Genomic DNA, 10,739 nt, shown 5'->3' on the forward strand with positions numbered 1-10,739 from the left:
TCACTAGGGACAGTGGCCTCTCATGCCCCACACTGCCCACTAGGGACTGTGGCCAGACTGACTCCAGCCACTTTCTGGCTACCTGCAGGTGAGGATTCCTTGCTGAGGATGGTTAGAACATTGAGGCTTATGGGTGGGGGGGGGGCAGGCTTTAGACCATCCTGGTCAGCACCGGAGCATTTCCAGGCAGGACTTCTGTACCTGCCTTTAAACATGTATCAGTCAGAGTCCCTGGATGCACAGGCCAGCATTTGATTGCAGTAAACCTACATAGTTACTGTTTCCCAAGAAAAAGGTAACTGTATTCCAAGCTTTATTATTAAGGGAACGTTTTTTCTCCACAAACTTAATTTCCATTTATTTCAAAAAATAAAGAACATAACAAGGAAAAGAGGAACACACACTTTGGCTGTTTACTTTTTAAAAGAATAAAAACTACTCATTTTCTGTGTTACATGCAACCTGCTTCACTTTGAGTTGCTATGCATAAGCCAGGTGTTTATATTTCTGAGAGGGTTTTTGGCTTTTATGAGCTTTTATGTATGTATCAGTTTTAAGGAGAAGCTATGGTTTTGTTTGCTTTTTCATGGGGGCTTAACATCAGCAATGACTTTCTGGAGGAGTCTGTGTAAGGCCGGTGGTGTGGTAGTTATAATCATGGATGTCACAGGCACATGGCCAGGTTTCAAATCTCAAGTCCACCAGTTACTAGTTTTTTGACCTTGGGCATGTTGCTTATCCTTTGCATGCTTTTTAATTTCCTCATGTATACGATGACCATAATAGTATCTACCTTATTACATTGCTATGAGGATTAAATGAATTTAATATTAAAAAGTGATTGGAATAGTCAATACCTGGTAAGTCCTACATAAGTGTTAGCTGCTTTATGATTATTATTATCATTATCATTGTGTTTATTATTACCATTGTTATCATCGTCATTTTCAAACTATTTAGATTTGCTCAAGGTATAGCTAATATCTTTCAAGCTCTGTCAACAGTGAGACAGATGATAACTAAATCATTCATAAGAAGAAATACAAGCCAGTAGGTATACTTAATTTCAACAGAGCACTTTGTTGATTTTTCCAGAAACCTTGACCTTGAAGATGGTGAGTAGCCAGCCAAAGTACGATTTAATACGGGAGGTAGGCCGAGGCAGTTACGGTGTTGTGTATGAAGCAGTCATCAGAAAGACCTCTGCACGGGTGGCAGTGAAGAAAATCCGATGCCATGCACCTGAAAATGTTGAACTAGCCCTGCGTGAGTTCTGGGCACTAAGCAGTATCAAGAGCCAACATCCAAATGTGATTCACTTGGAAGAATGCATCCTACAAAAAGATGGCATGGTGCAAAAGATGTCCCATGGCTCTAATTCTTCCCTTTATTTACAGGTATGTGTGATTTGAATGGGAAATAGAAATGATTCCGTGTAACACTGGTCAGCAAGAAGAGGAATAAAAGAGTCAGATAAACTGCTACCTTTAAAGGCAGATGTTTATATAGTTAGCAGTTTATACAGCTAAGGGTCTGCCAAGAATTGAGTTGATGTTTGCTTTAAAACAAGGTTTTATTTAAACCTGTGATGCAAATACCTAAAAATAACTTAAGTCACCTGTTATGCTATGATACTTGCCAGTCTGCATAGGAATGGTACAACATAGGAGCTAGCGAAGTGAACAGGAAAGGATTCTAAAAAGTTCACTTACTTGAGATCAATTATTTGGGGACTGCAGACAGAAGAAAGGGAAAATTCCACCATCAATAGCAGCACCATAGGTAATTGGGCCTTTCTTTATATATAAATCCCTGGTATGAAAACAAAACTTTGTTATTTTGGAGAGTTTATGTGGTTTATTAACCATGCAGTTCCAGTTAAATTTCATGAAATTTGTGGTTTAGTGCCTGATTATTAGTAACACTATTACTAGCTAACATTTGGATTCCTATTTACTTCCCTGCTCTTTAAAGGCAGTTGCTCAGAACAATCCTATGAGGAAAGTCCTATTATTGTCATGATTACATGTTAAGAAATTGAAGCTTAGAATAGATGATGAATTTATCCAAACTCACATAGCTAGCAAGTGACAGAATTGGAAGCTGAATCTAGGACTGTCTGACAGCTAACACATTGTCTTAACCTCCAAATTATTCTTTTGCCTCCATATTACTCACTTGGAGACCTGGGGAAAGCACTAAAATAGGTAAACAGAAAAGTTTTTTTAATGTTTTTGGGTTGGCTTCTGCCATAGATCCAAATCTCTGGTAGCTCTATACTCTCAAGAGATAAAAAATACCTAAGATATAGCTAGTAAAAGCCACAGCAAAATTTCTGAAGTTCAGTTTATTCTTAGAAATACCTCCATGTTTGTCTCTAAATTCAGAATTTGCCATCGAAGTATAAGTTTTTAAAACAACAAAGCTTTTGGATTAGGAACAACAAAGAACACAGACATACTGATCTGTAATTAGAAACTTGCAAGTTTCACTGAGTGATGAACGAAAAACACTATGATATTTAGCATACTAATGCCTTAAAGTTTTCTCTTTTTACAATGGTGACTGTAAATCACAATTACTTGGCCTTTGTTCATTTTATTGTTTATTTTTCTAAAAGTGTGCACTATTTTAGGTGCACTGGTAGAACATATTGGTGACATTTTTACCACATTCTCTCATAAAAATAGAGAATTTGCACTGAATTTTGGAGGTGAGATGCATAATCTCTGAGGAGAGAAGCAAAGACATTTAAAAATAGAATTTAGGGGCCTCTCTAGTGGCACAACAGGTTAAAGCGCAACACTAAGAAACTCCACAGCCACTGCAGCATGAGTTCCATCCCTGGCCAGGGATCTGACCCACATGGCACGGCAGACCTCTCCTGACCCACCCGCTGCTCCCCTCAGCAGTGTACTTGGTGACTCAGCCTGTTCTGCTCCCCACTCTGGTGAATCCTCACATCTCCTACTCCACACCTCTGGCATGCACCCAGTCCTTTATGCATAAATAATCTTTTAAAAACAAATAAATAAATAAATAAAAATAGAATTTAGTGTTGATGGTATCCCTCAGTCTAGATTCAGCAATCATCGTGGTAACAGAGTGAGATGGTTTTTCAAGACTTAGAGATGTAAAGTCCAGATCTGATTCAGTGATTTTTTTTTTTTTGAACTCAAATCCTTTTTTGTTGAGTAATTGCTTTAATCTTTTAAAGCCTAATAGACATGTGTTTGACTTGTGGCACTTTTTGCTAGTATGAGCTTGGATAAATAATCCAACTTCCTCAGCATCTATTTCTTCATATGTAAAATAGCAATAATAATTTCTACCTTTAATAGAAGTTATCAAAATTAGAGATAAAATATTTGACACATAAGAAATATCTAGTAATAGGTAGCTTTTTAACTTGAAGTTTTCTTTAAATCATTAACTATGTATTCAACATGTTTAATTAATTAACTAGATATTTAGCTAACTAGATATTCAACACCTTTAGCATTAATACATTTTTGACATCTACATTTGATAAAGACCAATAACTAGGGTGACTACAGAGTCCCTTATGCATGGTCTTATCCAGTTCTCTGCACAAATTTTAGTATGTGTTCATGTTTGCCCAGACATCTTCCTTGCTGTCAGTTGAAGTAATTAAATTCTTATAGCAAAATCCTCAATTTGGGATCAAAAACCAGGGGGGGGGGGAAGTGCACGGGACTATGGTGATGGCACACGGGTGACATGGTGATGGGAAACCCACGGGGATTACAATTGAGATGGAAAAAAAAAATGTACAAAATGATGTAAAAATAAACTGTTATAAAATAAAAAATAAAAAAAATCCTCAATTTAATGAAAATATAAAACAAATCATTAAAGACATAATCTCATACATAAGAACTTGTGATTAGTCTATATACTGTGATGAGTGTCATGAATGAGAGGCACATGATGGTATAGGACCATGGAATAGGGAACCAGACATAATCCTGGGACTCAGGAATTATGAATGTTTAAACTGAAACTTGTAGAGTGAAGAGAAGTTAGACAAGAAAGTAAGAAAATTTCCCAAGCAAAAAGAATTGTACATTAAAAAAAAAGAAGCATAAAGCATCCTAAGAATTGAAATATGATAATAAGATTATAGCATGCAGGGAGAGTTACTTGAAGTTAGAAAGATCAGCCTAGTCAGAGCCACAGCCCACGTTAAAGAGCTAGATTATATCCCAAAGAGAACAGGGAAGCTATTGAAGGACTTTAAGCAAGAGAAGCTATGAGTAACACCCACCACACACAAACATAAGCAGTCTAGGCTCTGTATTTCTACAGCTCTCAACCCAGGGTCCTCTTTTTATTTGGCCCAAATGCTAAAGACAGTTTAAACACTTGTAAACAGTTGCTAGAAAAAAAAGAATGGCAAGATGAATATGGTATAGAGATCTTATGTGGCTTATGAAATATTTACTATCTGATTTTACTGTAAACCAGTCTTTGAATGCTGGGATCTGCATTGCTCAAAGACATTTAGAAAGTTTGGTTTTGAGTGTAAGGACAGAGAGAGGAAATGAAGTAAGAGAGATGCTGCTGGTTTTAGTCTCAACACAAGTCATCATATACCTGATAAATAATTGTGTGAGCTGTACCTTTCTAGTCTTTCACGTTCTCTGTCATAATGGCCAACATGCAATAAGAAAAAATGTATGCAAAAAAAGACATTTGCAGACTACTGAATTACTACTCTTTGTCATCTAGAGAGATGACTAGGAAAGGTTTCTTTGCTTTTGCCAACCAAAATAACAAGAGGAAGTATCAATGGATTTAAGTGTAAAATGAACAGTTCACACACTCTGCAACAACTGTTGTTTCCCTCATGAGTTGCTTGTTCAATCCATGGCTCTGAAAAAGACTCCTTATAACATGATTTCAAGCACTACGCTGTATTTTAAACTTGTAGCTCATGTTCAGTGAAGTAATTAATACACTTTCAAGTAGTAAAGTTATTATTAGATAATGATGACAAATAAAGCAGTGATTTAGTTTAGGTTTTCAGCTTGTATCAAAGAAATCCACAAATGCAAATTTAATTTTTATACATTGGTTTTTAGAAGCCATCCATTGATAGAGATAGCCTGTTTGTGTCCTGCCTATAGAAGTTTATGAAGTTTATGGTGTCACTATTCTTAGTGACTATAGGAGCATTTATTTCTGTAACAACTAGTTCTTTGATCAGTTTTCTGTGGATTTCACAGATTATGCTGATAATGTATATGTAGTGAGCAAGTTTATTTTGGGCTGTTTCATTGGATGAATTTCCTGATGTTCATACCCCGGTTGATGCTCTCGGGTCTAGATGCCAAAACTGGTCTTTTCATGAAGTTCCTAACTGGGTGGGTAGAGCTCAGCTCTGTTGACACATACAGGAAATGTATAGCCAGTTGGATACTTTTCAAAATAAAGCTATCTTTAAATAAATATTGTCATCACTTGACTTAGAAATCTGATCTATATTAATTAGGGATAAGGTGACAGTTTGAAGTACTGAAATTTAAAATAAAATGCATATGAAGGCACTGACCAAAATGGTCATCCAATTTCCACTTAAAATTGAAAATTAACTTTAACCAGTTGATCTTTCTATAACAAAATTGTATAAACTGTGCAGGGATTATAATCCTTTTTTTTTTTCTTTCCTCTAGCTTGTAGAAACTTCATTGAAAGGAGAAATTGCCTTTGATCCCAGAAGCGCCTATTACTTGTGGTTTGTGATGGATTTTTGTGACGGAGGAGATATGAATGAGTATCTGTTGTCCAGGAAACCTAACCGTAAGACTAATACCAGCTTTATGCTTCAGCTGAGCAGTGCCCTGGCATTCTTGCATAAAAACCAGATCATCCATCGCGATCTGAAGCCTGATAATATCCTGATTTCTCAAAGCAGGCTGGATACTAGTGACTTGGAACCCACACTAAAAGTGGCCGATTTTGGTCTAAGTAAAGTTTGCTCTGCCTCTGGTCAAAACCCAGAAGAACCTGTCAGTGTAAACAAGTGTTTCCTTTCCACAGCATGTGGGACAGATTTCTATATGGCTCCTGAAGTGTGGGAGGGACATTACACAGCGAAAGCTGACATCTTTGCTCTGGGGATTATCATCTGGGCAATGCTGGAAAGGATAACATTCATAGACACAGAGACAAAGAAGGAACTCTTGGGGAGTTATGTTAAACAAGGAACGGAGATCGTGCCTGTTGGGGAGGCGCTTCTGGAAAATCCCAAGATGGAACTTCTCATTCCTGTGAAGAAAAAGTCTATGAATGGGCGAATGAAACAACTGATTAAGGAAATGCTGGCTGCAAACCCTCAGGATCGTCCAGATGCTTTTGAACTAGAACTCAGATTAGTACAAATTGCATTTAAAGATAGCAGCTGGGAAACGTGACACATATTATTTGCAAATACCTTGGATGAGATGCTGCTTCTGTTTTAACAGTGATGCAACATAATGTGGCTGAAAAAGAATATAAAAGGCTAAACACCTTATAAGGGTTTAGAGTCTATCGTGGGGTGTTTTTTTCCTTGTTATTCCTAAGTCCAAGTTGACTGTTTTTGTTAGTATGTTTTACATGTGTATTACCAATGTGGGTGTACATTTTTTTTTTTTGAATGATCATTGGTAGAAGTTTGGCGAGAAAATTCTCTAAGAGCCAAGAGAGTCCAGTTTTCTGGAAATAAGTCTCTAAGTATTTTAGACATTCCTTGTCAGTATTAGGAACTTCCATGGAAGAAGAGGTTTGCATGCTGGTAATGCAACCTTAAAGCTTTGTAAAGGAAACATATATGTATATATTTATGTATATGTAAGTATGTGAATGTGTGCATTTTGCATTCCATATGAAGAAAATGCCACTTCTGTTTAAATTATTTGATGTAGGTTTGGGTTTTTGAGGTTTTTCTGGTGAAATCAGTAATGAAAAATAAAAGAACCTTCCTTCATCTTCCTACCCTGTCCCTCCTGCTAATGAACTCATACTAAGTTTTTTATTTTTGTAATACAGATTTGGTTTTTTTTTATACAAAAAACAACAACAACAACAACATCATTTTGGAGGGTCTAAAATTATCTGATTAAACATAAATGAAATTGAAAGAGCCAAAGCTGCTGAAGTCTGTTTGAGCTCTCCAGTGCCCGATAGCTGTAGCAGCTGGAATAGTTGCACAGTCATGTTGGCAAGGACACTGGTGAATCAGCCATACCTTCTTTAGGTAAGCAAGCATTCCTTAGCCAATCAAGCCACAGCTTTAGGGCATGTCCGCATTTGCACACCTGCAATCTGATATAAATTTGAACACAGGATCCTTCTGTTTTATATATGAACTACAGTACTTGATATATTAATTTCTGATTTCAAGACTTAAAACCTCAGCATAAAGTTGAAAAGGCCAAAAGAGCTCTACCCTTACATTGGATCTCTTGTTTAACCACTGGAATTCCTTTCATTTGGCACTAGTGTTATTTTGTCTTATTTGACATAGTAATGGTAGTGATATGGTTGCATAAGTGTGGATCACCTTGTTTTCTAACATAGGAGGTGATACCTATACAGTTTAACAAGTGGATAAAACTACCTTTCAAACAAAAAATTATCCATTTTATACAATCACTTGGTAAGGTCTAGTTAAAAACCAGTAGACCATTATTCTTCTTGAAGTTAGTTTAATTTTAGCTCTATATGATTTCTCCAGCTTATTTTCCTGTATATGCATAGTTAAAATCTAAGAAAAGAAAGAAACAAACATTAGCCTTTAAGGTTTGATAGACTTAAGACCATTGTATCTAGGTTTGTCTTTATAAAGCACTAGAATCATTGGCCAAAAAGATAGAATATTGAAATCATTGATAGTTTGCATAGTCTCCCCAGTTTTCTTGAACTTCCACAACTTTCGGAACACTAACATAATTTTGTCTTTATTTAAAATGTGTTCAGGGGGACTAAAAAAAAAAGCACAAAAATTGGAATATGTGTAATTTTTGTACTATGCATTACTTGGTCTGGAAGTTTAAAATTTGTACTGAAAGGTTTGTTGAGATAAATCCTCTTAAATTGAAAAAAAAAATCATACTTTTACCATCACTTTCAAGTTTATATAAGAATTATTTTGAAAATAGAGGTGGAAATACACAGAAACTCTTGGTAATTGACCATCCATATCACCAAATTGGTTCTACACAGAGCAGGTTAAAAAATTGCATTACTGGAAGTAGAAAAGCATCATAATGTCTCATAATGCTATGGCACCTCAGAGGTGTGTGATGATTCAGGTAATGGAATATGCCAGCGCTTCACCTGGCTTTCAAATGTCCATGTGCTTAGTGCCATGGTTTCCTCGTTTTTGGCCCTGCCTCCTTTACAATAGCTAGTAATTCTTTATTTTGAAAGATTTTACCTGTGAGGTAGAATTCTTGCAGGACGTGAGAGAACGTGATGAAGCTGTTTCTTCTGGAATTTTCTCAAAGTCCTTGTATTTTCAAATAGTCTATGATACCAAGCAAAATGATAGTAAATCTTTGTCATTATTGTTCTTCAGTGAGAGGGTATTTATTAAGTACCTAATGTGTGCTCAGCACTAAAAGTCTGTTAAGGAAAAAAAAAAAAAAGGCATATAGCTATAGGCTTTTTCCAGTCAAGTATGAGAAATAACATAAGATTGGTGACACTTGGAAATTCCTGAATCCTTGCTAGAGGAAAAATGAAAATAAGAATGTGTGCGTGGTGCCTTGCCCATAATAGGTACTCAATAAACAATTGTTCCTCATAGGGTCTCTTGCCATGGTTTATAGTGTTTATGAAATTTGTCTTAATTGAAAAAAGACCAAATATTTCAAATAAGCTTATAGGCAGCTGTGGCCGGTTAAAATAGGGGGTTGTACAGTTAGTTCCTAGAACGTTATTTTGCACTAGTTGTCACTTAGAAAGTTGGGATTCTTGTAGATTTTTGGTGCTAAGGGATACTTTATCATTACGATGAAGTAAGTGTTAAGTGTCAGATAAATAGCACACTGAATAGTTCTTTCTGCTGGTCTGTTTTTTCTTTGTTGTTGTTTTTAATTGTAAAATGTTTATCAATCAAACTATTGTAGCAGCTACAAAATAACTCACCAGCATGACAAATGGTCAGAAAATAAGTCATCAGCACTTCAAAATTGAAAGCAACTTTTGAAATTTTCTTTTAAAATTGTCAAATATATTTTATGAAGAATTTATAAAAGGGGGAAATTATTGTAATTTATTGTTCATGACTTTTTTTTTTTTAATAAAGTGAGTTTCAACAAAAAAACCCTGAAAATTCTACATTGCTGTTTTGGATTACTCTGAGTTCTATTTTACTCCATGAATATAGAAGGAAAAAGTGGGCCAGAGATGGTATAAAATTTGAGACAATGTCATTTTCACCCTTACCTATTAAATAAAACTTCTTTAGTAAGTTACTGCAGAGGAAAAGATAATTGAACTCTAGAACAGGTGCATGCCAGACACAGAATGAAGTATAGTAAATGTATTTTAATGCAGTTTTTCAATCTATACATAGCTTCTTTTCTATAAAGTTACCTGGCCCACATTTTTCTTTTATAGGTTTCATTATATATGCCTTTTCTGAAGTCAAGTATTAAGGACACTATTCACTTAGTGGGGAGGAGAGAAAACACTAGCCACATCTCTCCGAGGGGCAGGTCAGGAACTTGGCTGCTTGCACTCTGCTCTGACAGCTCAAGACCGGCAATTCCTGCTTTCTCTTTAGAGGTTAATTGTATTTGAACCCTGAATCATAAATATTTGTATTTTTTGCCTTTTTGTATCCTGTGCAGTTCACAAAGCACTCTCGTAACATCTTTTCAGTGACTGTTACTTAAAATAGTTGGTTTCTTTTTTTAAGATTTTATTTTTCCAAAGAAGGGGCTGATTTCTTAAAGAGAAGGTTACGGGTGTAACACCAAGTTACTGAGATAATGGTTTTACCCTAAAGCAAGGCTTCCTTTCCTAATCTCACACTCCAGTCCGGGTTTTCTCTAACAACAAAACTTTATCTTTGCAGAAGTAATGACCCTTGGTGGTTTGGTTCTTTCTTTAAATTCAAATGTTGCTCTCATAATCTACCAATCATAGCTGTCCTCAAAGTGCAGCGTAATGACTGACGGTTGGCTTGTGGTTAGCTAATACACCTAAGACCCATTTGAGAAAACCTACAGGCCACGCCTCTTGAGGGCAAAGTGCACTTTTAAAGGCAATACGCACTTCCCCTTAGCAAAGATTTTACGTTGGTTCAAGGAAATTGTGTTTAAATTTTAAAAATAATAAAAGCCTGGGCTTTTAACTTCACGCTTTCATTTCCTGGTATTTCAAGTTTAGCTTGTTATGAGCAGAAAATAGGAAACTGGATATTACCAGAGACACTGTGGTTTAGCTGCAGAAGTCCAGAATTGGTAGCAGACTCACTGAATATTAACTTCTGCAAAGATACACAATGTATTTGTGACTGGGCAAGAATGCATTCTGAGGCTGAATTCCTATATCTGCAAAATGGAGATGATATTTACATTTCAGGGTTTTGGTAGGGGTCCAAGATATTACACACACAGTGCCTGGCACATTAGGCTCTCAGGTAGTAACCACGTTCATTCTGGTTTTGATGATACAGTGAATGAATGACGGGCTCTCCAAGGAAAGATCATGCATTAGATTGC

At 36.1% G+C, this 10,739-nt stretch overlaps 1 protein-coding gene across 2 annotated transcripts in view; it reads left to right on the forward strand.

Moving 5' to 3' along the window:
• PDIK1L (PDLIM1 interacting kinase 1 like) overlaps window positions 1-6,996 on the forward strand; it is a 9,015-nt gene extending 2,019 nt beyond the window's left edge. For both annotated transcript variants that reach the window (XM_012722670.1, XM_004678646.2), the window contains exons 2-3: window positions 1,096-1,397; window positions 5,697-6,996. In XM_012722670.1, the coding sequence (XP_012578124.1) occupies window positions 1,113-1,397; window positions 5,697-6,437 (1,026 nt within the window). In that variant the 5' untranslated portion in view covers window positions 1,096-1,112 and the 3' untranslated portion in view covers window positions 6,438-6,996. The remainder of the gene's footprint in view (window positions 1-1,095; window positions 1,398-5,696) is intronic.
• Window positions 6,997-10,739: the final 3,743 nt, after the last annotated feature.

The sequence above is a fragment of the Condylura cristata genome, unplaced genomic scaffold, assembly GCF_000260355.1.
Source record: "Condylura cristata isolate star-nosed mole 26May11 unplaced genomic scaffold, ConCri1.0 scaffold00008, whole genome shotgun sequence".
Taxonomy (NCBI): domain Eukaryota; kingdom Metazoa; phylum Chordata; class Mammalia; order Eulipotyphla; family Talpidae; genus Condylura; species Condylura cristata.